The sequence below is a fragment of the Nipponia nippon genome, unplaced genomic scaffold (assembly GCF_047370975.1).
Source record: "Nipponia nippon isolate SJK-2023a ecotype South Korea unplaced genomic scaffold, ASM4737097v1 scaffold_8, whole genome shotgun sequence".
Taxonomy (NCBI): Eukaryota; Metazoa; Chordata; class Aves; order Pelecaniformes; family Threskiornithidae; genus Nipponia; species Nipponia nippon.
In genome coordinates this window covers 21,940,015-21,966,294 of record NW_028262402.1, presented here as the reverse complement: position 1 = coordinate 21,966,294, position 26,280 = coordinate 21,940,015, and the positions used below count along the sequence as shown (strand labels likewise).

At 42.0% G+C, this 26,280-nt stretch overlaps 1 protein-coding gene across 5 annotated transcripts in view; it reads left to right on the top strand.

Moving 5' to 3' along the window:
- The window catches only part of NRG1 (neuregulin 1), a 486,241-nt gene that overhangs the window by 321,446 nt on the left and 138,515 nt on the right, over positions 1-26,280 (top strand). For 4 of the 5 annotated variants that reach the window (XM_087741975.1, XM_087741974.1, XM_087741972.1 and 1 more), the window contains 3 exons: positions 10,995-11,172; positions 17,181-17,305; positions 25,118-25,168. In XM_087741975.1, coding sequence (XP_087598101.1) covers positions 11,018-11,172; positions 17,181-17,305; positions 25,118-25,168 — 331 coding nt within the window. In that variant the 5' untranslated portion in view covers positions 10,995-11,017. The remainder of the gene's footprint in view (positions 1-10,994; positions 11,173-17,180; positions 17,306-25,117; positions 25,169-26,280) is intronic. The other variant, XM_087741976.1, reaches the window with a different exon arrangement.

The window sequence follows — 26,280 nt, the reverse complement described above, 5'->3', positions numbered from 1 at the left end:
AAAATGAAGCTGTTGTTCACAAGGCTATTATCCTTGAGAACGAAACAAAAAGGAGACTAGGAAAGGGATGGGACATGGTCTGATTAGTCCTTTTGTGCAGAGGTTTATAATCACATTGATGTCTTTCTACTCTGAATGATGAATGCACATTAACATGTATGAGTGTTAACACACAAAGTCACTGTCATTAAAGTGAGGTTTCTTAAATCAATTCAATTGAAGCAGAGAGAGCATTGCCTCTAGAAAGACCTGTTAGGACTAATTTAATCCAGAAGTTTATTGATTCAACTTAATTTGTTAAGGAATTGATTTTAATGTGAGTTTAATCATAAATCAGCTTTAAATCAGTTTGTGTTCACACTGAGGCTTTGCACTGGTTTAAATAAAACTGATTTATGGTTTACTTAGAAATCTGCATATTTGGGGATAGATAAGGTCTATACTTTATTTTTTCCCCTTTGAAAGACCGTAGCACATTTTTCCATCTTCTGGGGTGAAAGTCTAGCTGTATCAAATCAGTGACAAAGCATTTTATTTTCACAGGACCTGAATTTTACCTTAGTTCTGTGATGGGCCTTCAGTTCTTATCGTATAGCAAATAAAGCCCTGGATACTTGCACACTTGATATAATCAATTTTCAGGCTGTGATTTTTTCCAAAACTGTGACACATGAAAACCATTTGTAAGTTTAAAAGAAAAAGTGGGGGAAGGGAGGTTTACTTGATTTACCATGTCTTTATTCATTTTACTGGCAGCCTGCTCAGAATTTATGTGGAGTTCATTCTCCAGCTCCTTTTTAGCTAAACTTTACGATATAATCTCTGTTCTGTTAATGGAGAGCCTAGATTGGGGCATAAGATTTGATAAATTATGCACATTACTTACCACACTTTATATATTTGAGTGGCTCTAGAAGGTCTGCCTGTGGCTTCTACATAAAGAATATCACCTTCCTACAATAAAAGCCATAATTCCTCCCCAACAATAGATACTGGTGGCCACGATCACAAGGGTTAGATACGTAAGATGTAAAATAATTACTGTTTAATGCATGTTATAGTCTTTTTCACATAGTCATAGATTTTAAGGCCATTGAGGGATTTTGACAAAAGGTTACATAAACACCTGGCAGGATGGGCTTGATCATTACGGGCCAGGAGCTCCAGGCTGGAATTGATGGCCTGGAGATCTATTTCACAGTTTTCTGTATTTGTGTGATGATCCTACTCCTGTGTGGCCCACTACTTAGCATTCACACAGGTTTCCTGGTATGCAATTCCACCACTTATGGTTGATCTGGGATCTATTTTTAAAAAGCCTTGTAATTTTTCCTACATAATTTTTGAACTTTTGCCTACAGTCCAGAAACGATTTCAGAGTTGCATAAAGTGTTCCTGTCCCTCCTCCAGTGATTGCTGGACTGTGACATGTTTCTGCATGCTTTACTGATCATGTGGTTATGGATTTTTTGGAAGTTGACCTTTAAAAGGATGTCTAATCTTGTATAATAATTTAACCAGGGGAGATGCTTCTAATTCGATCTTTTTGCAAGCTGTTCCTGATTGAAGGTATTTAGCAATATTTATTCTTAAGAATTTTGTTTAATTTTTCATTTGTCCAAAGATAGCCTGCACACATTTTCAAACAGATGTGATATAAACGTTTCCTTTTCACTGCAGTTTCCTTTTCTGTTTTGCCATAGCTGCAGAGTATAAGTGTGGGGTTCAGTATATGCTGGAGGTAAATTATACTGAAGGGTATACAATGAGATCCTGTCTGCATACTGTGCAAGCCCATAATGTTAAGAAGTGCCATGTTTAGATTTTTGCTGAGCTGGGTTTGAGCTGATGATTTGTGTGCAATGCCCAGGTGTATCCAGATCCTCCGTTCCTGAAATGAGTCAAGTGGCTTTCAATCTCATTGGCTAAACTGTTTGCACACCTTCTGGTAACAAAAGGGAAGATTTTGCTAACAGATGTTTCCAAGTGACAGCCACCTCAGTCAACTGAAGGGGCCAGGATTAGTTGTTCTGTGTCCCTGGGGAAGGGCACATCCTTTTGCTGTGGGAGTAGCACCCTTCTGGCACCGTCAGACCATGTTGGTTTTCCCCTTAGCATGTAAGTATGAAAGCAGTCATCTTCCAAATTGACTTAGGAGTGGAAGCACAGCATGCTCCACCAGAGATTGCTCTGACATTTTCTGCCTGGTGGAGATTTCGGCAGGCAGAGTGAGGGGGATTGCTCTTTCAGGTGTTATGCAGCTAGGATGGGGCTGGCACATGCTCTGCTCCATCTGTGTTCAGCACCAGAAGGAAATGACTAAGAAAAACTTTAGAGGCAACTGTGGTTAAGTCTGGGTGGGGACAGACCCCACTTTGGGGTCGCAGTGGAGGGGTGCTCTTGCCTTCCACAGGTTTCCTCCATGCAGTCTTTGAGCACACAGCTGGTTTTGTAGGCCTACATTCTTCCACAGCTTGTGCTGAACACCCACATAAATCCCAGAAAGACAGTATTGCTAGGAAAGCTGATGACAAAGGATTTAAAGGAGAGGAGGGGAAAGAAAGTGGCAAATGAGGAGCCAGTACCCATAGTGTTAAGTTTGACTTGTGCATTAGCAAATCAATGTCTTGAAACTTTTGAAGTTCGTCATGCTGCTGCAAATGCTTCATGCAGACTGTAATGCAACAGCATCTTTTTCCTTTTGGTGCTCCAGTTAATCTTGATTTCTCCAAATTCATTTCTATGTTTTGATTTAGTTTCTGTTCATGTCAAACAAGCCATCAGACAGGTTTCAGTTCAGGTTTTCCAGCTTCCCACGCCAAAATTTCAACATGGATGAGTGGTTCTTTGGGGGAGGAACATTAGTGGACAAATGAACCCCCTAAGCTTCCAATTGTGCCTGGGGATGCCCAGAAATTTTCTCATCTACTTTGTGAAAAGTGGTGGCTTCTGTGTGAACTTTGTGAGAAGGAGATTTTTTGGGACTTTTGGGGAGGCAGTTGTTTTGGTAAATCCTGTTTTGGGTCTTTCTGTGTACTCACTAATTCTTTTCAGTGTTTATATCCGCAAACTCAGATTACTCAGGTATCCTTGGTGGTGGTGTCAGGGACTCTAGCTCTGTGAACCCATGTAGGATGAGGTGGCTAGCGGTCACTTGTTGAGATACCCTGCATCCCACAGTCTGGGAATCACCTTCTGACCACCATTTCCACTGAATTTCACTTGTTATGGCACTCCCTGCTCCCTGTGTTGTATCACTTGTTAATAAGGTGTCCATGTGGGCAGCAGGTAGTTTTGGTTTTCTTGTTCAACATGGAGAATTGTTTTAATACTGGGGAAATTTATGTGAATCCTGTGACTACAACATTGTCTGATGTTATTTAAGTTCTGCATCATGCACTAATGTGGCAGACTGTTGCTTCTGTACATATATGACTGAGCTCTCACTGGGAGTAGGGACAATTTGGCATGCTTAATTAGGAAGACTTCTGACCAGGCACCTAGAAGTGTGCTGGTCGCTGGATGTGTGTTGTTATTCTTTCTTTTAAGGCTTCCACAGCCTCAAGAGGATGAGGAAGATTTTGAGGAGTATGAAGACCTACCATGGATAGGTCTGCACTGAGCAATTTATTGCCTGATACATGGTACACTTTTGTCTGTGAAGTGGAACTACTGCAGAATTAGAAAATGCTACAAAGCCAAGAAAACAGTGTAAGCCAGAAGAAAAAATGGGCCTCTCTATGATGAGGATCAAGGGAAAGCAATCACTCATGTCCTTTGTATGTGAGCATCCCAGCTTTGTTGGAACAGTGTGAAGGGAAAGACCATGACGGAGAAATGCTGAGAGGGTGGAGAAACAACTGAGATCAGAGGAGATGGAAACAAGAGTTATAAAATATACGATAGTGCATAGGATTTGAAAAGCTTACAGGATTCGACACACAGAAGTCTCTTGTTTTCTGATGATGGCAAATACAGGAGTGTGCCAGAGAATACGAAATATGAGAGGCAGAGAAGGAGATGGCTGTAGCACTTTTGAGCCCTCAGATTGAAAGGCTAAAGCTCTAAGGAAGCTATAAAAAAAAAAGTCTATTTCTTATCATTGCATTGCACATCTTTCCTTCCTTGCCTTTTTTCCCTCCATTTGTTTTTATTCTTCCTGACATGACTTTAGGGCACACCAACATGGCTATACACGTACCACAGCTGACACACAAAGTTTAAGTTTTGCTTGCCTCTCAGCCCAGTGATCTGGTGAACCTTCCAAGTCTGGCCATAAGGCATAGTCTGAGACCCAGGCAAGTTAGCAGTGCAGTCACAGCCTTTGTTTTTAGGTGGTTCTCTCAGCTGCCCCAGCCTCTGGTGACTTACTGCATGCCTTTTTCAAGCAAACATAGAGGTTAGTCATGAAAATACTTACACTGGAAAGCAAAGAAGAGAAAGAGACGTATGTATGATGCAGCAAGCCACGCTTACTCCCCTCATCTGACTTCAAGGCACACAATTTGAGATAAACTTTTTTAATGTGCAGTCCTGAAATTCAGCTCCTAAATCAAAAGTGGCTTCATGTAAAAAAAAATCACTGAGTACTTGCAAGTCCCCTTGAAGTCCATGGGATTTATGCCTGCATAGCATTTCTGTGCATTGGATTGCTTTAATTTTAGTGCTCAAATAAAGATTCTGGAGTCTACCTTTATGCACTTAGGTATGTAAAATATGGACCTGCAGATTTTTGTATCGACTTTATGAGCAGTTGTCCCTGAATTGCTTATTGGATATCAAGTATATTTATTTTACGCTGTCCCCACATTTTCAGTCTGTATGATCAGGTTTTTGTATTGACAATGTCTAATAGGATCATCAAAGTTTATCAGGGATGCAGCCAGTTGGAGTCAGCTGAAGCACTGTGAACCAGAGGAGGGAGTATTTAATGCAATCAGGCGGTGCGTTCCTGCAGACATGATCATCAGTAAATAAATTAAGTGTTGACCTTAAATTGTAATCTTTAGGTTAGACGTTTGCTCACACCCAGCTTCCCTTGTGAAACCTACATTTTGCTCTCTTTGAACGCAGTTCCCTGTCTCTGAGGAGGTCTAAGCTCAGAAACTGATATCTTGAGTGACTGCAGGAGGCTGGACAGCCTGGCATTATCTTGTTACACTGAATAAATGGGCTCTCTCAGGCTTTCCCTCGTGGACATGCTACTTCTAGACATGCCGGTTTGTCACTACCATCCTTTCTTTGACTCCACTGGAGATGCTTTTTACTTGTAGAGTGGAGTGGGGCGTAGTGAGACCTTCTCCATTTGCACAGTGCTTCTTCCATATGTCCATTTTCAGTGTCCTGTTGAAAATCCTGCCTTCACAAAGTTATGTTATGAGTTGACCCATGATACTCTTACTGGAAGAGTTTACTGGGCTTCTGACAGGGAGAACGAAAAGAAGATTAATGCAAGCTCAGAGAGCAGCTTCATAGCTAGGGGTAAATATCCATGAACACTGGCCTGACATACGATGTCCTTGAAAGCATCTCACCCTGAATAAAAAAATACTTTAGGTGGAGATCTATGAGCTTGTTGGGTGTGCCATTACTTTGAAAGGACCAAGTGACACTTCAGCACCGTCATACCTAAACCTCTCAGGCTCACTGAGTTTAGACTCAAACCCTCCACAGCATGAGATGAGCAGTTCCTGGTCAGGGTAATCAGAGTTTCAGTTGGCTTTAGTAGTTACGCTGATTTATAGTTTCATTTGCTGGTTCCTCGCTGGTCCAGTCTTCAAAGAACATGGGTGTAGTGCTAGATCCCTCCCTATTGCTTCGTTTCTTGGCTCCTGACCATGTTGCTAGCCGTTCCTGTGGCATTCCCCTTTCTTTTGGCCTTTACAACATCTAAAATTTCTGCAAAAATTTCCTTTTAACATCATTAGGAAGAATGAGGTTCTGTGGATCTTGGTTTTACATGTAGTGCTCAAGATAAATGTCAGGTTTGCATTTTTCCTTTTGCTCTTCTGCACAGACATAAGTATTCAGATCATACCAAGACCCAGGAGCTGAAATGTATCTGGCAGTATTTTCCAAAGAGTTCAGAACTGAGAAATTCTCATTTAAGTAGGTAAATGATTTGTTTGGTTTTCCAGTCTCTCAGCTTGTGTTCAGTTACTCTGGTATTTTGGAGAGCTGGTTGTGTGGGATTATCTCCTATCATTACCCGCAGTGTTTTATCGTGTAGATAATCTGCACAGAGACTCAGCATGCTGGAAGGAAATAGTCAGATTTTGGAAAGTGTTCAGAATCCAAATGCTGTCTGAGAGAATAATAGGAGGATTAAAACCAACAGAAAACAACAGAACTTTTGGGGTTTTTTCCTAGTTGTCTAAGGAGGAAGAGTATACATTTTAAAGTGTAGCTTATATGGTCTATACCAAAGGTTTTAGAAAATCTGGCCTGCTGATGATAAACCTGAGCTTGATTACAATCTCATATGCAAGGGGAGAAGGCTTTTTGGAAATAATATAATTTGTCTTGCATTACTGCCCTGCCTTGAGCATTATGCTGCAAAAAAGCAAGTCTGAGGCCAAGGCAATGGGTGTTATTCTTGTGGCTTCTATTACCACTCACCAAGCTGTTCGTCAGAATTTTGCACAGCAAAATGTGCACATGTGCCTACTGGCAAGCATGCCTAATACATTCCTGTGCTCACTCTTAAAAGGCTTTGTGCCTTCCTAGGAAAAGAAAAGAAAGGGAAAGAAAACCAGCCACTCATGGAATTTCAGCTGAAAGCGTGTAGTTGTGTGATAATATTTTGCAGGTTTCCTGTTTAATTTGTTCAATGTGTTGAGCTTCCATGCAGATTAACTATACAATCAAACACTGAGAGTGAGGAGATTGCTGTGCTTTGCCAAACTCACCGAAGTCCAGAGAGAAGAAATTATCTCCAGTCATACATTATCAGTGAGTCTTTTGCAGAGAGAATATGGAAATGTGTGTTCCTTATCTGCAATGGTATTACGCAGGCCAGCAGACATACATTTCCGAAAAAAATTGCTAACAAAATGACAGATATTCAAGGCATCTTAATAAGCAGAGATCTAACACCTTGCATGCTTTTGCTTGTTAAACTCTTCCAACAGTGTGGGACTTTTGCTGACACAAGTGCTCCGCCGCTTTGTGAGGGCTCGTCACAGCGTGACAGCCCTTTCTCGCTGTTACTGCCCCTGTTGCTTTCTGAGGAAGTCTGTCAAACCAAGGGAGGTCCATGGGTCACAGAGAGGGGTCCTGACCGTGGAGTGTGAAAAGCTTGGGGTTAAACCTGGGTGCATTTCTGTGTGTCTAATTGACTCTTAAAATATGATGTCCTCCCAGGTTTTGGCACAAAGAATACAAGTGGATCCCAGTACAGCTTTCATTCAAGCAGCACCGCTTTTGAGGTGCTTCCACACTTAGTTTCCGCTGTTTCTCTTTGGGATTTGTCTGTTTTATTTGCTACCTGGCCCTTGTCATTCTGTGACGGCTGGCACGTGTAAGTGCTCTGCCTCCGCTGTACCGGAGCTGCTCGCAACGGCATTGCCCAAAATGTGACCCGCAGGAAATGCTGCGAGGCTCCTTTCCATCGTCACAATACATTTTGACCAAGTCATCCTGTCCCGGATGGCACCTCAGTCTCTATCCATGTGTAGGAGATGCAGAAAGCATTCTCCTTGCCCTTTCTCCCTCGTTCCTGCCTGCAGCAGCAAGCCTCACCCAGAGCGGTGGGCAGAAGCCTCGCCAGCAGCAGGAGCAGTGCTGTGTGACAGGCGCAGCAAGGAGTGGTGGAAAGGAGCCAAGCTGGCAGGAGATGCTCTGCAGACAAAGAGGGAAGGGGTAGAGAGACGAGGGGAAGGAGGTGTCAGGGGGAGCAATGTCTAGTTATCATAAGCAACCTTGCCTCCTTTAAAAGCATTTTTACGTCTCAGACAAGGTCCTGTCTTACCAGCACCAGAGAAATTGGCACAGACTGTGATGAAAGTCAACTACTTATTGCAAGAGTGGAAACTGTAGCTGATCTCGATCCAAGCACACAATGCTGTAGTTTTATCAGCACGAGCTTTCTCATATGCCTGGCAGGTCCGATTAACTTTTGCAAAACTGCAGCTGAAAGGAAACAAACATAGTGTAAATGAAAAGGAGAATAAAAAAAAAAAGAAGAAACAATCTCTTTTCTGTCATGTCTGTGAACAGCTTTTACTGCTTTCCCTGGAGAGTCTGCATGCTTGGACAGCGAGTTACTGTGAATTAGTGAGGGTCACTGCCATTGATTAAATCTGCTTTTATGTTTCCTGGTAACTCCTGAATTATGGCAAGAGTTGAGCATATTAATTTAACACTTTTTTTTTTCATTGACAGTTCTGATGGAGGAAAAAAATCTGCAAGTCATTTTGAACAGATAATATTGAATTAAAATAAAATTCAGGAACAAAATGGCTTCTCCCTTTTATTCCCAGTTTCACAGTGCTACATTGACAGGAAAATCAATAATCAGTTGAAGTCTTAAGCACAAAAATTTCGATCCTTGCAATTGTGGTTATTCTCTTAATTTATGCAAGATATGGACTAGGACTATAATAAGTTAAATACAGTAAAATAAGGAATGTTGCCTTTTTATTTCACACCTCTGCAACTCTTTTTCTTACATAGTGACAAAAGGCTATAACCTTAACTCTTTAATGACAGAATGAAACCATAAGGACAAACGTCAGCAGTAAGGCTGTTAATTAATGCTAATTATTTTGGTTGGAAAATTTAAAGATCAGTATTTTTTTAAAATTCTTTCTCTCTTTTGGGTAAATGCCTGGATATTTACACATGTGTGCTTATGTAAATCTATGTATATATACAAATACACACACACACTCATGAAATTATATATTTAAACATATTCATTTCAGAATGGTGTGTGGGCATTTGTTTTTCAGAAAGCAAAAATTGTTTTGGTAGCATTTTGGGAACATGTTGGAATTTCCAAAATTATCGTAGGGGGGTGGAAAATGGAAACCAACATATGAGAAGACATTCTGGGGGAGATTTCTTTCTGGTCACAAAATCCTGGGCCTTACCTGATCCATGCTAGTGCCACCCTGACACATGTGCGTACCTGGTGTGTAAAACATCCATGGATGCCCTCCCCAGAGAAGGTCTCCCTCTCAGACGTTTTGCCAATGTCTAGCCTAAGACTTCCTGCCAGGGACTTGTTTTCCACACGAGCAGAGACTCACAGAAAAAGTTGTCACCTCACTCTTAATCAGAAGTTTTTTAATTACTGAAGGCTGCTCTGTCACTATCCTGTCTGCTGGTGGCCCAGCAGGCGCCACCTCATTTGCTCTTTCACTGCAGACCACATTTTCCCAACCACTGTTGTTTATGCTGCTCTGCTCCGGCTCAGTTTCCAGGAAAATCAGGCTTTCCCTGTTTTCCCTGGGCTTTCCTGGGATCAAGAAGGTTGCCTCACATGTGGGATAGGCCATGCTGCTGTCTGCAGCATGTCTGCTGCTTATCGGACATGTGTGTATCCAGTTCTTTATACATGTTTCTCATAATTACGGCCGCGATGGTGCTGCTTGTTTTTTGTCTGGTTGAAATAATAATTAAAAGCAATTGACGTCAGCAAGTCCCCACAAACACACAAGCAACAGATATCAAAATGTAATCAAACATGTTCCAGGTTGTTAAACATTTTCATGTACAGGACCATATTGGAGACCGGTTGGTGTCTTGATGAATGCTCCTAATCTGCATGTTATGGAAAATCATGCGGCTGTGCTGGCCATTTGTTTCCTTAGACAATTTTACAGCTGTTCAAGAAACAAAACACACTGCAGCTAGAGATGCTGCATGGGAATACTGGCTCCCTGGAGGTACAGACCAACAACGGGGCACAGCTGAGCTGGGATGGACTCACAAGCTATCTCCCATCAGCTGACCAGCTGTACCTCCCCGTATTAGCCCTCCCCACTTGTGTGGTAAAGGTGTTATCTTAAGCCCCAGGGGAAGTAAGGTTAAACTAGGATTTTTGTCTCAATACTGGAGCATGGTAGAGGCTGGTTTACAGCTAACCCGTGGGATCAAATGAAGCGTGGTGTCTCACAGAGGGACTGCATCTTCTTGTGAAGTGTATGCGCAAACATTGGTACTGGTTGTGAAATATTAGGAGGTCTTTAACTTAGACAGCCCTGAATGGTTTGAGATTTACCCATACAAGAAACACAGCAGAAATTAAGATGCATCTGCTGGAGCCCTTCAGTGTGTGGGAGCCATTGGCTGAACATTTTCAATGCAGTGTCCCCTTCTGGGTCCAAAATACCCTTAATTGATATTGATTCTGTTGATGGGCTTCCAAGCCCATTGTCTCTTGCCTCAGGGAAAGGATATGGCCAAGCTGAGGTTTGAGGTAGGTGTATAATGTGGGTTATAATGTTTGGCTGGAGCAAAAGCCTTTCCCTCAGATTAGGGAAGCTGTCGAGCTTATATTTATGCTTTTAGCTTCCTGTCACATCAGTTGCACCTGGAGCCTTTGGATAGCCACTGAGTCATAGCAGTCAAAATAAATAAAGCAGCAAGACACCCTCCCTTTCCCTTTCTGTATTACCTTACCAAGGCTGCCTGCTGCAGCTTGCTGTCTTGTGTCTAGGTGCACACGATCAATTAAGTGTTGTTAGTGCCTCATACTGTGTTCTGAAGCAGCACTTTAGCTCTCCCTAAGGCTATGTATGGCTTGCAACTTGCAAGACCCATGCAGGAGGACTCCAAAGGGCCAAACTAGGCTGTCATTAAATGCGCACTTATGCTTTAAGGATGATACATGTAACACAAATGATCCTTATTTTTCAGGTTTTGGTGTAGAAGCGTTGCTAGTCTGGTTGGGGTTTTGCTCTCTGTGGCTTGCCTAGCTCAGCTTGAGTTAGCACTTTTTTCCCTTCTGAGGACAGCCTAATCACCAGCACATTCTTTTATTTCTTTAGCGGTGCCTCCCAAATTGAAGGAAATGAAAAACCAAGAGGCTGCTGTGGGTCAGAAGCTAGTGCTAAGGTGTGAAACCACTTCAGAGTACCCTGCGCTCAGATTCAAATGGTTAAAGAATGGAAAGGAAATAACCAAAAAAAACAGACCGGAAAATATCAAGATCCCCAAAAAACAAAAGTAAGTACAGAGACATTTCTCACAAGTGGGGCTGGGAGGGATGGGGAGAGCTGTTCACCAGAACACAGGCTTTGAGGCTGTTAATCTCAGTATCAGAAAGCTAAAAGCTGTGAGTTACAGAGGAAGAAAATTTAAAGAAATAGGCTCTGACGTTATTTTTCTTGAACGTATGGATTAAGTGGTAGTATGGTATAAATATTTATAAATAATTTTCCCTTTTCAATTTCTATTTATTTTCTGATAGCCAAAGGCTATAATTTAACCAGTAAACCTTGGAGACAGGCCATTTTAAACTACTGACAAGAACAGAGGTACCTTATGTTTATTGTCTAAAATCCAAGAACTTTTAAAATCATCAAAGCAGTGTAGATTTGGAAATATTTTTGAGATTTGTTTTGCAAGCAATCTAGTCCTTAAGAAAGCCTGAATGCTGCCTGCATTAGCTTCGAATGCCTTATGGAAGCTTGCCGTAGTCCTTTACCAGAGTCATTCCCCCACAAGCAGAACAAGGCACTGGTCTAGCATATGTCAAATGAAAAGCAAAGCCTGCAAATCTCATCCTCCTGGCTCGGGGAAAGTGTTCTCTACATGTGACTGATGACCCGTGCCAAAAGATGGTCTGGTGCCTTGTTTCTGCAGGGAAGGAGAAGAAGCTACACAGTGCGTTTGCTGCATTGGGACAGGAAAAAGCTTTTGCCGTTTGGTCTCTACCTTGTTTAGAATAAAAAGTTTCAATTATGGCCACTCATTGTCAAAGGTAGCTATGAAAATCTGTTTCAGCACAGCCCTTCAACTCTCACTTCTGTTTTCAGTAGGCAGGGCTGCTATCTATATGCCTTCCCTTTGTACAAGGCACAGAGGATTTGGGGTGGGTTCTGCAAGAGATCGTTCCTTCCAGGGTATCAAGTGCCCCCATTCTTCTTCTCAGGTTTCATCTCATTAGGCAAAACAGTAGCCAAAATCAAACAGGCGCTTGACCTTTCAGAGTTATTCAGGTTGAAAACCAGACGTCCTGCCCTCCATTGCAGTTTCTTGCACCCCAGCCTGGGGCACAAGGTAAAACAAGGAGGGGTGCAGAGCAGCAGCATTGCAGCCCCTGTGCCACGGTCGCACAGACAGCAAGAAGGAACCTGTGATGTCTCGTTCCAGCATTTGCGAAATGGAGCTGTTCCAGGTGGCAGATAGCCTGGCAAATTGTCTGGACCCATTTGCAGGGCCATATGTCTCTGTCAGAGTTGTATTTTCAGTCTATTCTGTAAAGAAAATGTTCAGGTCAGAGCCTGGCCCTCAGCTTCCCCAGCAACACAGTGCTACCTGTGAGGGGCAAACAGTATTTTCTCCTCTTACATTTTGGCCGATGCTGATTGACCAAACTCACTGGAACCAGGATTTCACCTTCTGGGGCTGGGCTTTGTCAGTTCAGCACTGAATCAGTAACCGCCTTCTACCAGCTCCCTTCTTTCTCTTTTTTTTTTTTTTCCCCCACAAAACTTCGAGGAGCTGGCAGAAGGGAAACTAGCTAATAGCTATTGATTAGAGCATGAATGTGGAACGTGTGAGACTATTTTTCAGGTTGATGTGCCAAAACATGTTTAAAATTACCCAAAAGATACAAAATGAAAAAAATTTAAATTGGGCCTTTTTCTGGAAAATGGAAATCTGAAGTGCTGTTCCCCCACCATAAGTGGGCAGAGCACAGGCTTTGACCTGGATTTCACACTTCTGTGTGCTACTTCAGCCATGAGGGTATCACTCATCATTGGAATTTCTCTCTTCTATTTTCTGTTTCAAAACAGAAATGTCAGTGTGGAACAGAGAAGCCCTTCCAGTCAGAGATGTGAAAGTCACTAGATGTAAAGTACAAAAAGGGGAAAGACAAGGGATGTCTGCGGACATCTGAAGGATTTTCCTTGCCTTTATACTTTGAGATTTTAGTCTGGGGACACATGAATGCTTTGCCATTTCTTTTTTTGCTGTTCATGTGTGCTTCCAAGACTGAGTAGATGTGAACAGCTTAAGAGGAGATAGATTTTACTTTGATAAAAAGTGGGACAGGCATGTGTCCTAAAGCTAAAGGAAAACGTGGAAAAATGCAGCGCAAAAGAGTGCATAAAAAGACATGCAGATTACAGTACACAAAGCCACATTAAAAAGATCCCATTACAAATGAAAGGAATATCAATGATCAAGGAGTTTTTTCCCCGCTTATTTTCTGTATTTTTTCATAATAGCACATTGATAAATGATTGTCATCTTTGTATGCTGCCATATTGTTACAACAAGCATTTTAGTGTGAATTTTTTACTATTACCAAATGTGGGAAATATGAACTAGGAAGGCTAGAGTAGTTGTTGAGTTCTCTGGGATTAATGTCTATGTTAAAGGTCAAATGGCTACATAAAAAGTATACTGTGTTTCTGAAGAACCATTAATGTGCAGGGTACCACAGTCTTGTTGACTCCTTCAGTCCAAGCACTTGATAATAACACTTTCTACATATTTATAAAAATCTCACAAAGTTTGTAAGTAGTGCCCAATAGCCAGAAGTGACTTTTGGTAATGTCATATTTTGCAAGAAATCACGGTTCTTGTTGTGTGATGGCAAAATAAAACCTGTTTGTTGTTGGGAGAAAAATAAATGTTTCTGAGTTCTGGCTATATAGCTTTAGCTTTTTTAACAAATTTCAAAAATATCTGGCAGAATGATGAAGTGTCTAGCTCAGAAATTGAAAATTAAGACCTTAGCTTGACACCTGGAGTAGGCATCGAAAAGATAATACTGCAGCTTGGTGTTTATTGGGTGCATTTGGCCAGTGTGAATACTACTGGTTCAAAGCATTTGCAGAAGTGAGGCAGATTCTGACTGTGATTTCCTATTGTTTTAAGAGTTTAGAAGACTCTGTGGCAATGCAGGCTTCCTCAAAGCTTAGCCTTCTGAAGGCTGCCTTACATGTAAAATGAACTTGGGGGAAGCTGGGATGATTTCAGGGTGGTTGATTCAGAGGGCACAGAGCCCCGACATACAATGACATGACAGTACAGCAGGTGAATCACACTAAATGACTGTGCCCCTTCTCATTACACTGGAAAGTCAAGAGGAACTGAATGAGTTTAAATTTTAAGGAAAGGCATTTAAAGCACCCACTTTTTACCTCAAATTTGTCTTGGAGTAAGAGCATGCAGTCTGTGAGTTTCTGTTGCTCTTATGATTGCTGATGATTCATGATGCCACAATTGATTGATTTGTATGTCCAAGCTCTAAGCTCTTCCTTTGTGTCAATGGACATACTTAAAAAATCAGGCACCAGACAAGGGCTTTTCACCTGCTAGCTAACTTTCCCGTGCCTGTCCTTTTCTACTGGTAACATTTCATATTCCGGCTCTGATTTCAAACCCATGTGAAGCCTGCACATTTTTGGTTTGGGTAGTGTGCTGTATAGAGTCAGACTCTCTTCATATAATGAAGAGAGACTTCTTTATCAGGATTGGGGTTTTTTGGGCAGAGGGAAGGTGTTTGCCACTTCACCTAGTTGATGGCTTTGGATGCAATAGTGCATGACAAAACTTTGTGCGTAAGTGCCCTGTACCTTGGGCTTCATCCAAGCTTAGCCTGGATATTTGCCCGCAGACAGGCAATTCTGGATGACAGATGGAGGCTGGAAGCAAAATGAATTCAAGCAGTCAGATAAGGTGGGCTGGGACTGCATTCTACGGATGTATTTCTTTCCCTTTCATGTATGAATACCAGCTCAGCAGTGTCATAGTGGTGATGAGCTAAAGATATAGCAGAAGCAAATCTTATAGGGAAGGCATTTTTTGGTGTAGCATGGTGTAGATTGAGAAAAGGACAAGCATTTGAATACAAAATCCGTTATCAGGGGCTTTAAGTGAGTACTGTTGGAGTACTGTATTGCTAGGGTGCTGCTTCATTTACACCCATTAATGAGTCATCTTCTTCTCTGACTGTTTTGAATTCTGTCCTGATATGTCTCAATAATATTCTTAAGGCTATAAGTATTCATAATATTTTTCCTGCTCTCAGAGAGAAAACTCCTTATAGAGTTTTTCTAAAAACAAGAGTAAATTTGGCTTGTTAGAAGTAGATTTTTAAGAATATGGTTGCTTCACCTATTTTAATATAATCTGCATCTAGTCTGCAAGCACGGCTGAAAGATGGCCTGTGGGATATAGGAAATATTGCATGTCCGCACAAGCTGTTAGGTAGTGTAGACTACTGCCAGACGTTCCCGGACAGGCCCTCAACAAGCTGTTGCAAAGGCAGGTGTGTAGATGGCTGGCAGCAAGATTAAAGAGCAGGCCATTTTTACTGTGGTATAAGTATAGCTGCTAGTCAGGTGCAAAATTCCCACCCAAAGAGACAATAGCTTTCACCTTCTGGACACTTCTGCCAGTGTCTCAACCACATTTTTCTCATATATTCATGGTTGCCACCAGTTAGAGTCAGTTCTTGTATGCCATCTGAAATGCAGCCCAGTTAATTAATTCAGCACTGGGAACTGGGCTTGTTGCCTGAGAAGGGAACCCTAGTAGTCAACTATTCAGTTATTTACCGTTTGCGCAAACCTGAGCAAATTGCTAACCCTAGCTTGGTTGGTCTGCCTTCTTGCAAGCCCAGCGGCCTCAAGAAAGCAGCCCTCTTTCATGACATGAGGGAAAATTCTTGTAATGTGGGTTTCTACCAGAGCTGGAGTCCACCTGGCATACTGCTCTCATCCCATGAGGGCCACAGTGCTGACTCCTCAGCGGCAGGACCTTCATGTAGAGGCAGGGAAGGCTGAGCTGCTGATAAGCAGATATTGGATAGCAGACGGGATAGTTTACTGTGCTGGAGGGAGGGATGGCTCACGAGGATGTGTTGGAAAGTGGCATTGAACATTTTGGTTGCTCCAGAAGCCCCCGTGCTACAAGTCTTGTTTCTGGTCTGACAGCCCTGCTCAATGGTTCCCAGAAGGGGTAACCAGTTGTGATTTCTGCATGGAGAGTTAGGAGACATGGCTGTGCTGAAGCAAAGCAACTTTCCAAACGTTGCTTAGCTCAGCACTCATTACTAGACATGCTGGTGAGTATGAGCTTTTAGAGTGAAGAATCCCTGCCTCCTGGGGATCAATCCTTCATGTTGGGGTAGGCCAACTTAGGGAATCCAATGTTTATGCACTCTACTAAGTGACTATTCTGCAGACAAATGAGCAGGCTTTGCTACAGGCAAAAACTTCCCCAAAGCACTCCTTTTAAACAGAATCTGGGAACAGCAATAATGTGTGTATTTTCCCCAAGCTAGTCATTCTCCACAGTCTAGGTAATGGGATTATTGCCATCACATGAGTTGGGGACCCCTTGAATGACACCAGAACATGTTCCTACCAAATTAATGGGTAGGCAGGAGTTCTGCATTTTAAAATCTAATCTTAAAACCTTGGAGACTGATTAAATTACATCTCTGAGCCAGGAACAAAATGTAGCTTCATGCAAATTGTGCTCTTGCCCATAATTTTTTGTTAGCACTGGAGAATGATTTACTATTGGGGTTTCAGAGGTTGTTAAAGAGAGTGGTGTGTCCTAATCTCATGATTATTTAGTCAGATGTTGGAAACTACAGTACTTACCCAGAACTCTGCTACTGGCAATATGAACCTGTAGGAAAGGGTAATCTATTTCAATATTACATGCATCTCTGTGGCATCTGGATAGTCAACAATTCAGCTGAGAGAAGGTTGTTTTTCAGATTTCCTTTAAGAACAAAGACTCCTCTCAAGCAGAAAAGCATAAACAAGTATCTTCGTTTGAGTTCATTAATATGCCTGTTTTCCAGCAGCCTGTAAGAGAGCTATTTTTTTATTCTCCTCCCTTCTTTCAAACCTGGATAGTGTTAATCTGCCAGTAAGAATGGAAGATGACTCTTTGTTGAGAGGAAAAAAAAGACTGCATTAGTTGATGCAGTGACTGTTACTTCAGTACAGGATGTTTACATGTTTTTTCTGATTTCACAGGAAATACTCTGAGCTTCACATTTACAGAGCCACGTTGGCCGATGCTGGGGAATACGCATGCAGAGTGAGCAGCAAACTAGGGAATGACAGTACTAAAGCCAGTGTTATCATCACGGACACCAATGGTAAGGCTTGGCTCTTTATTTTACTATCACGTTCAGAAAGACCCTATATTAAAGCTGCCACCACAACAAAAGGGTTTGGAGGAGGAGAAAGCTTTGCAAGTGAAGTGGAAGTGGAAACACTGAAATCTATTAGGTGTGCTAAGAAAATTAATTAGGCCTGACTTGCTTGCTATGTAGTTGAGATGTTTAGTTTTCCTTACCCAGACGAATGGGATGCCTCCTATGGATGTCAGGAGAGATCAGCATTTTCTGTGAGACACTTTCCAACACTAAGTCTAAGACACAGTCTAAATAGTCAAGATAAGAACAGGATAAAGGGAAGGGAATATTATTGTAATTCCCATAGTACACATGAGTAGCAGAGACAGTATAGGCCTGTGGGGAAGCTTTCATTTAACCTAAAACATGCCCTAGTCTGAACTTCTAAACCAGCACTCTTCTCTTTGTCTTTAAGTAATATTTGTATGGCTTTGATTGCCACTGTTTTTACTTTCACAAATGGTGATAGGTTTTGCTTTTGATTTCTAAAATAATAAAGACAAAGGCATAAATGTATTTGAAGGCATATTATTCAAAGGCGTGAATGTAATTCAGGTATTTTAAGTCACGTACTGTGATTTAAACTTATTTCTTGAGGAGCAGAGCTTTTCATGAGGCAGATAGCATTCAGAATTACCCAAATGATTTAAAATTATTATAGATTGCTATTTCTGCAGGGCTCCTTTCCATTTAATTTACAGGAAGTTCCAGTTGCTTCTGATGGAATTTCCTGGGTGTTTCCATTGTACACAAATGTTTTAGCAGTCCTGTTTCTCCTTGCGAGTGCATTGGAGGTTGCAGTTCAGCTGAAATCTTGTTTCTTATGTATGACATTGACTAATTTGGCTCTGATAATTCAAACTCCGGTGTCCAGCCAGGTGTGAAGTACCAAAGGAACATACCCTCATTAGCAAACAAAGCAGAAGTTCTGTCTGTATCTGAGATGGGTTTAAAGATGCAATGGGAATTTACCAGGGATGCTTTTCTGTTCCACATTTTGCTCTGAAACAGGAGACAGGCATTAGAATAAATAGAAAAACAAACGTAAACCTTTGCCAGTGGGATTTGTCTTTGGCTATCTGCTGTTTTGTGGTCACACGGCAATTGCTTGACTGTATTCACTTTGTGTATTTACTATTCTATTTCATCAACTAAAGAATCTCAAGTGCTAAGATTTGCTAGTACCTGTATGGTATTATAATCATGATCAAATGTCAGGAGACTTATATAAAAGGTCAAGTGTTATTTACCAGAATGTTATTAGGAGGAAAAATGGGTAGGTGTTTCTGTGTAGCTTTGTAAATGCTCTTGGTTTCCATGAATACAAATTTTTGTTGCTCATTAGCTGCTTACATGAAAAGCTCCTATACTGTTTCCAAGATACTGGAGTTTCCAAAACTCAGCTGTAGGCACTGTGCCTAGGCAATGATACAGATAAATGCAAAAAAAAAATGCTTGGGCATCCTCTATTACTTTCTCAGACAAGGAATGGTGATGTGACTGGGGAGCGCATGTGGGACCACATTCCTGTGCTTCATGACATGGATTTTTCAACTTCCTTTGGGCTGTGCTGAATGACAGCAAAACACTCCTGCTGCAGGGACATGGGAGCTTGGTTTTGAATGAAAATGTTTGCAGGCAAGCCCTGTCATGTGCATTTATAACTGATATGTTAGAATCTGTCTAATCTTGTTGTGAAACACAAGTTGTTTAAAATACAGCTGTGCATGTAAACTCCCTTGAATGCGAGCAAACTTGGATCCAATCTAAATCTGGCAGCTGGCTTTTGTCTGTAAAGATCTGAACTGGAAACTCAGTGGTATCTGAACTGGAACATCTCAGTGATATTTGATAATCTAAAATGAGGCATGGCAGCATTCGTTGGATGAATAAATCAATCGTGCATGTTTGGTTGCCACACATACATCTGAGCCCCTCTGCTTATTGTTGCTTATAAATTACCAGTAAAATTGTTCCTAGTTTTCCTCCTAATGATGGAATTTTCCACCTGGATTTAAGGAGCAGCATGGGCAACATCTGGTGACTTAAGAGCAATGGATCCCTAAGGCCTCAGAGGGCAACATCTGCTTTGCAAACAGGGACAGACCCCCTGTGCGGGTGACCTCCTCACCCCTCCTTCCCCTGCATTCTCTGACCTCTTGCCCTTGCTAGCTTAATGACAGATTTGGGATCCAAACTCATTAATGAGCCCTGAAGGGCAGTCATTACTCAGGTCCTATATATCTGTGTGGTCCTGCACTATTCATAAGAAAGGAAAAGTTTAAGAAAAAAAAGCCAACAGCGTATTTAGCTCTTATTTGTTATTTCCCGCCAAGGGGCTTTTGGAGAAGACCTTGGGGTCCAGTGCAGCCCAGGAGCCCCTGCAGAAAACTAGTGGGTGGACATCTGAGAGGACTGAACCTCTCAGGATAGGCAAAGAAGTTGCTTCTTTACACCTCCAGCAGATAGAGTGACACTGGGGTAAAGAAAGATGTGTCAGAGGGCCTGACTTTCTTGTAGTTGTACTGACCTGCTCTGCTATATGAACCATAACTTTAATTATGACCTTTAATTTAATGACCTCACCTGGACATGTTTGTTATGTATGCCCTGCTATCTGCAAACTAGATCCTCCTTTCCCTTTATGCTTGGTGCTTTAAGACCAGGGATAGATGAGGTGATGGCATTTCTGGGCATGGCGTTATTTTTCTTTCCACTAAAAGGTTAGTGCTTTTCCGTATAAAAATCTTGGTTTTAATTCTGTAGAGTTTTGTCAAACTTTAACTATTTTAGTTGAAATTTTCTTTGCTGCTGTATACCACAAAAGAGAACTGTAGTGCCAGACCAAAGGTCTATCTAGCATGATGCCTTGTCTCTAACATCAACTAGCAATGGGCATTAGGAAAAAACACATGAAGAACAAGGCAAATGTGTTGAGTTTTTTTCCACAAGAATAAGAAAAGACACACCTTTCCACTCAGGTCACATGTCTGAAAATTGTTAATTTCAATTCACAGCTCCAAAGCACAGAAAAATGCATATTTCTCAATAGAACAACTGTAAAAATTTCTTTGTTGTTTTCAGTGAGCAAAGAGCTTTATTTTTCCCTGATCTCATTCCCAGAAATGGTAAAATCTTCTGTCTTAAACAGTAATACCCAATGCAATAGTAACTCCTATCCTTGTTGCTGTTGCTGTTACTGTTATTAGTAACATTGCTGTTACTTAAAACTGCCAAATTTGCTCTTGTGCAAGTTTTTGCTACACATAAACACAGACAACACACACAAACTGTATTAATCTACACAGACTTTTAAATTTTCTCATTTTTACTGACAGGAATTTAAAGCCTTGTCTATAGAGCCATATGTGTGGATTAAAACTGCAACAAATATAAAAACAGGTAGACAAACACTACTTTTTACCAGTTCTAATAGCAAGCAGTGGGAGCAATTCTGTTCTCTTTTAAATTTATAATGAGTATAACTTGCCCACAGGATATGAGCTGCCTTCTTATTTTCATTCACTCCTATTCATGTATGCTCCCCTAAGAAAGATTGTAATTGAGGTCAGAATAGAGACATGAAGTTCTTCTGGAGTTGTATAAATAGTGCACAGGTTTGCTAAAGCAACAGTAATGGCTCTTTTTGCATCCTAATTTGTCACTTTAGCCAGGCAAAATTCTTGCAGTGAATTTTTTCATGGACTTTCTCATGAACATAAGACTTTACTATGCTTAATAAATAACACTGAGGGGGTACTTCATACCACAGCTAAAGCTTTCAATTTCATGTTTGAAAACTTGCTTACAAAACCCCTTATTTAGAAAACTAGGTAAGTGACTTTGTTTTCTAAAGTGTTAAGCACGCCACAGCTCCAGCTGAATGTGGCGTCAGTCTTTCCATTAATACCTGTTGACCTAAATCTTTTGCCTCTCTAAGGATGTTTGCTGTGCCCAGCATGACTCAGGGTGCAAAAGGGTGGATTCCTGCAGAGATATTTCAGAAGTTAGCAGACTATGCTGCTGGATAACTGCTAGATTGTGGGCAGGGTATTGTATGAGCATTCATCCTGGACGTCTCTGCAAAGTGAGTTGATGTAGTTTGAGTCATCAGTGGGGGTGGCTGGGACAACTTTGCCTGAACTGAAGGGAACAAGCAGTGCTTGGGTGACCTGTTCATGTAACTCAACTGTAAGCAGAGGTAAAACTTCGTAAATTCGTTAGTTACACAGTCAATGGCCCGTGCAAGCTTCTGGTTTTGCATCCATAGGACTTGCAGTGGTACTAACAGCTCCGAGTTGTACAGTAGTCAATAAGAATCCAATATTCATCATTCATTAAGCTATAGTTTGCTGTTCCTCTTCTGAAGGTAGCCAGTAGCTTATCTTCAAGAAGATGGCAGAGAAATAAGTAAATAAAAACAACATCTTGTATCTAGTACCCATAGAGCATGTGGCCAACTATTAAATACTTCAAATGCAAGAAAAGTCCCTTCTACTCATACATTAATCTGTCTGAGACTTGATTAAAGCAGAAGATGCGTGTATCTTGTCTCTCTCTAGCATAGTCACAGGTCACCGGGGCCATAGTTTGTTTTTCGCTGGCTGGCGTAATGGGTCAGATTCTCAACTGGTGCAAATCAGCATGCCTGGACCCACATCACTGATTTGGGCCTCCACATAGAAAGAAATGCGGCCGTCACTCAGTTTGGCATAGCAATTCCCCTAAGAGCAGCTTTGAACCTTTCCTTGCTATTTGACATATTTGAATTGAGGGTGGTGCTCATTTAATCCGATTCAGGGAGGTAGTTTCTTGCAGGGCCAGGAAAAAGGTAAAAAGCACAGTAGTTTTAAGGAACAAAAAGTCATCCTTGAATCTCCCTGTGTCCTTGACCGCATGTGCCTGCATGCCTCTGAGGTCTCAGACTATGGCCTTACTCACCTTCTACACACCTACTCCCTACTCTGCCATCTGTAGACCGAGTAACAGAGGTCTCAGATACTCCCCTTTTCTCAAGATGTGTGCTAGCTTGTGTCATTCTTCGTGTAATTCAGAATGTGTCATCTGAATGGCACAATCAATGCAAAAAGCTTAAGTCTTATATCACTGCCAGAAAGTAAACCTCAGGATGACAGAAAGCTTGTTTGCAGCTCTAACTATCTATCTGTGATGTTCATGGTGTTTGAATCTTCCTTAGAGCCCACATTGTTGTCCCTGTCAGGGTCTGACTCAGGGACTGAGTTGTCTCCTCTCAGCAGTCCAAACAAAGCTCCCTACCTGGAAGGATGGTTCAAGATACCAAGCCCAGCAAGGTGGTGGGTTGCTGTGAGTCCTGTGGGGGTTGAGGGGGTTCTTCTCTGTCCTGCCAGAGGAGACAGCAGGAGATGGAGCTGGCCAGAGGAAATGAGACTGAGAGGCTGCAGGGACCTGTCCCTTAAAGCATACCCAAATAAGGATCTCTTGTCCATCCGTCAATATTTTTACACAAGAAATCACAAACACAGCATTTCACCAAAACTAAGTGCTTCTAGAAATGTCAGGGGACAGAAGTGGATGGAGCATCTGAGGTAGCTGCTCCTCATGGCGACTTAAAGATGATGATAAAGATAGGGCTGCAGGCTGCTGTCTCCACACCTTAGCAGACTGCAGCAGCAACTGCAAGTATCATGACTGAAGAATGCTTCCAGCTCTTTCACCTCAGGCAAGTATTGATGGCCTCCTACAAGCAGCCTCTTTTCTCTCTGCTTCTTGTGTTCAGATGGCTTGTGTGGATCCGTGCTGACCTTCTTGGGTGGAGTAAAATGCCTCTCTTACCGTTGTGGTCTACTGTCCTCAGTAAGCAATACACACAAATTTTGCATCTTCCAAATGTTGGCATCCACTGTTAGTCTTGCTAACACGAACGTTACGAGCAGGGCTTGGTAATGTGTGACTTTGCCACATGTTTTCCAAACGTGTTTCTCAGCATGTTTCAGGTATGGGAGGCTGTGGCTATATTTTCCACTGGCAGGGAAGCTTCTCGGCGGCACTCATACTGACACAGCTGGGCTGGGGAGGTGGCAGTAAGAAATGCTCCATCAAGCTCAGCACAGGCACTAAATGGAACATGGTTTCTTTAATGGTGAAAGAAAAATTTGCTCCAGTTGTGCCAGATGCTGACCTATGCAGATGTCAGACCTGTTCTGTCTCCTGTTGTGACTAAGAAAGGTTAATTGCTCAGACAACCCAGCTGCACAACAGCAAACTGCCTCCATACCCAAAAAACGGTCCTGAAAGCTGCCTGGCTACAGGCCACTGTGTTCCAAGACCTAGTGCAAAGGCTTTGACCTTAAAAATTTTACTTATGGTACTCATTTCGATGCCACACATCACTGGCTATCAGAAAAATGCTGCATAACACGTTCTCTCACATTAGTGAAATGAAACTGGAACATATTGCCCAGGCAAACAAGGTATTTGCCAAAGAAAGATGGACCAAAATGGAAAAAAACATACAAAAGAAGAGCTAGCAAGTAAGAAATTAGAATACAGGCTCAACATTGATGTTTAATGAGAGCGGTGTTGAAAGGAAGAGTTGGACTGAGTTTTGTCTCTGATCAAGTTTCTGTGGACTCTGAAGACAGTGGGCAGAGGGCTGCCTGAGCTAGAATCACAGAACAGAGTAAAAACTTTCCTAAATTGCCTTTTTCTAAATCTCTTATGAGGCTTTTTCTAAATGCTCTTTGTTGGCTTACCAGACGATTCTTGGTATGGCTTGAGGATTCAAGGCAAGACTTCTTCCCTGGCACCTGTGGCCCTTCTCCAGCTGTGGAGTTGCAACTTGTGCAGCTGTATTGAACTCACCACTATGAGGCTGAAAAGGGTTTTGAGAACTTGGAGAAGGCCAAGATTGTTGATGCATACAACCAAAGGGCAATTTGTTCACACCTAGGAAATTGCACACAGTTGTGGCTTGTGGGCTCAGCAGCGCACAGACAGATGGATGGTGTCATTGGAACAAGGTCTCTGTACAAGTCTATGAAGCCTAAATGAAGACTTTCTACTTTCTGCTTTCTCCCATCTGCATTCTGCAAGGCATTAGCAGGGATCTAAGCATGGCACCATCATCCCCCATAGCCATCAGCCAGTTCAACAAGTGGATGTGAGAAATCCATGGCAGTATGTATGTCACTATCAATAGCATATCTCTGTAGGACCAGTATGGAAGAGCAACTTTCCTCATCGCTTCAGCAAAACAACTGTTTGATTTCCATCACAGAGCCCCCAGCAGTCATTCCATGGGGGACTGGGTTTGCATGTGTGACTTAGAAGATTTCCCTGAAAGTGGCAAGTGACATTATTGGATGTACTTACCAGCAATTCAAGTGATATGAACAGGAACATGTCTTTGCAAAATTTAACTGCCTAGAAGCATAAGGAGTGAGTACTCACACTGACGCCTTCCAGAAGCAGAGCCATCTGCATGATTTCTCCTGTTGCCACTGATTAGTTATTCCCAGAGGAGAATGAGAGATTGAACAACTGGCTTCTTTCAGAAGAAACAGTCTTTTTTCTTCAGTCCTACTAGTAGACGCCACCATTTTTCATTTTTTCCTAAAAGAAAACTTTTGCAAGTTGGTGTCTGATTGCAGCCTCTGCCCACTGAAGCAGAATTTAAGCTTGCTTCTTTGAGCTCCTTTTTCCCCTTTACCTTGTCCATTCTTGGAGTTGAATGCTGTTAGAGGATCGTCTGACTCCATATTATAACTTCTTGTTGCCTCTTGTGTTTTCCAGAGAGCACCAGCAAGATACCAGTATCAACAGAAGGGACAAAAACTTCTTCACGTAAGTTGAATTAACAGAGTCTTTCTATCTCTTGCTCTTTATTTCTTCTTGAAACTGCTTCTGCAGCTCTGAAACTGCTCCCTCTTAGCACAGAACAATTCGCCTGCATCCAGTGCCTCAGTACCTGCATATCACCTTGAATATTGGAGCTACTTCAGGAACTGAGAAATGAATGAAGACGGGTTAAGCATACTTTTTAATAACCTGGAGCTGTACTGAGGATGCTAACTTGGCCTGCAGTTGTCAGCCTGCAGCAGCCCAAGCGAAAAAGCATTTCAGTTGTTAGGAACTGTGTTTCAAAAAAGCACTTGTTGCTCCTGTTTCTGTAAATCCTAGTAGCTGCATATGAATTTGCAGAGTGTATATTGATGTTTCCTCCAGAAACCAATTGCCTAGACTGCTCTCTTCCTCAGGGCTCTACATACAGTTCCTGACAGCTCTGCAAGGTCTGTGAATGTAGACAGGTAACTACTGTCAGTAGTTTAACCACTTTTGAAGCTGCCTTGGCATACTAGGAGCCTTCTCCACATGGTTTCCTTTCAGGCTAGTGCAATTTTGTTTTCAGCATCCTGCCTGCAGTTACAGATTGCACGCCTCCAGAGTTACTCCCGGAGCTGACCCCAGTGAGAAGTCACTTTCATTATTTTAACTATTAGAGCTACTTTATATATGTCCACAATACAAGCAGTTGTCTCTACCACTGAGTTTGGCTGAGGGAGCTGTGGATAGGCATGTGTAAGCCGAGCATCCCAAGGATTTACAAGATGCACATATCCTGGTTGGCAAAGAGGCTGGAGTCCTGCTAGCTTTTTTGAGAAAGCTATGTCTGGCAGAGACAGGTTTTAGTGTGAGATGACAGTGTTTGTAGGCTAGATCAAGGAAAACAGTGTGATTGCCAGATTTTGCATTTAGCATGCCTGCAGCCTTTCCTTTGATGCATCTGCGTGTGTGGCGACCTACTTCTGAAATCTTGGCAGTGCTGCCTGACAGAAGAGCCATTGGATGTGCCCATATTCTTTCATGTTCTCAGTGGAGCCTGTCACTGGTGCTTCACTGGATATGTATGAGACCACATAGCTAATAGCAAGTGTCCTGTAACCGTTGGAACCATT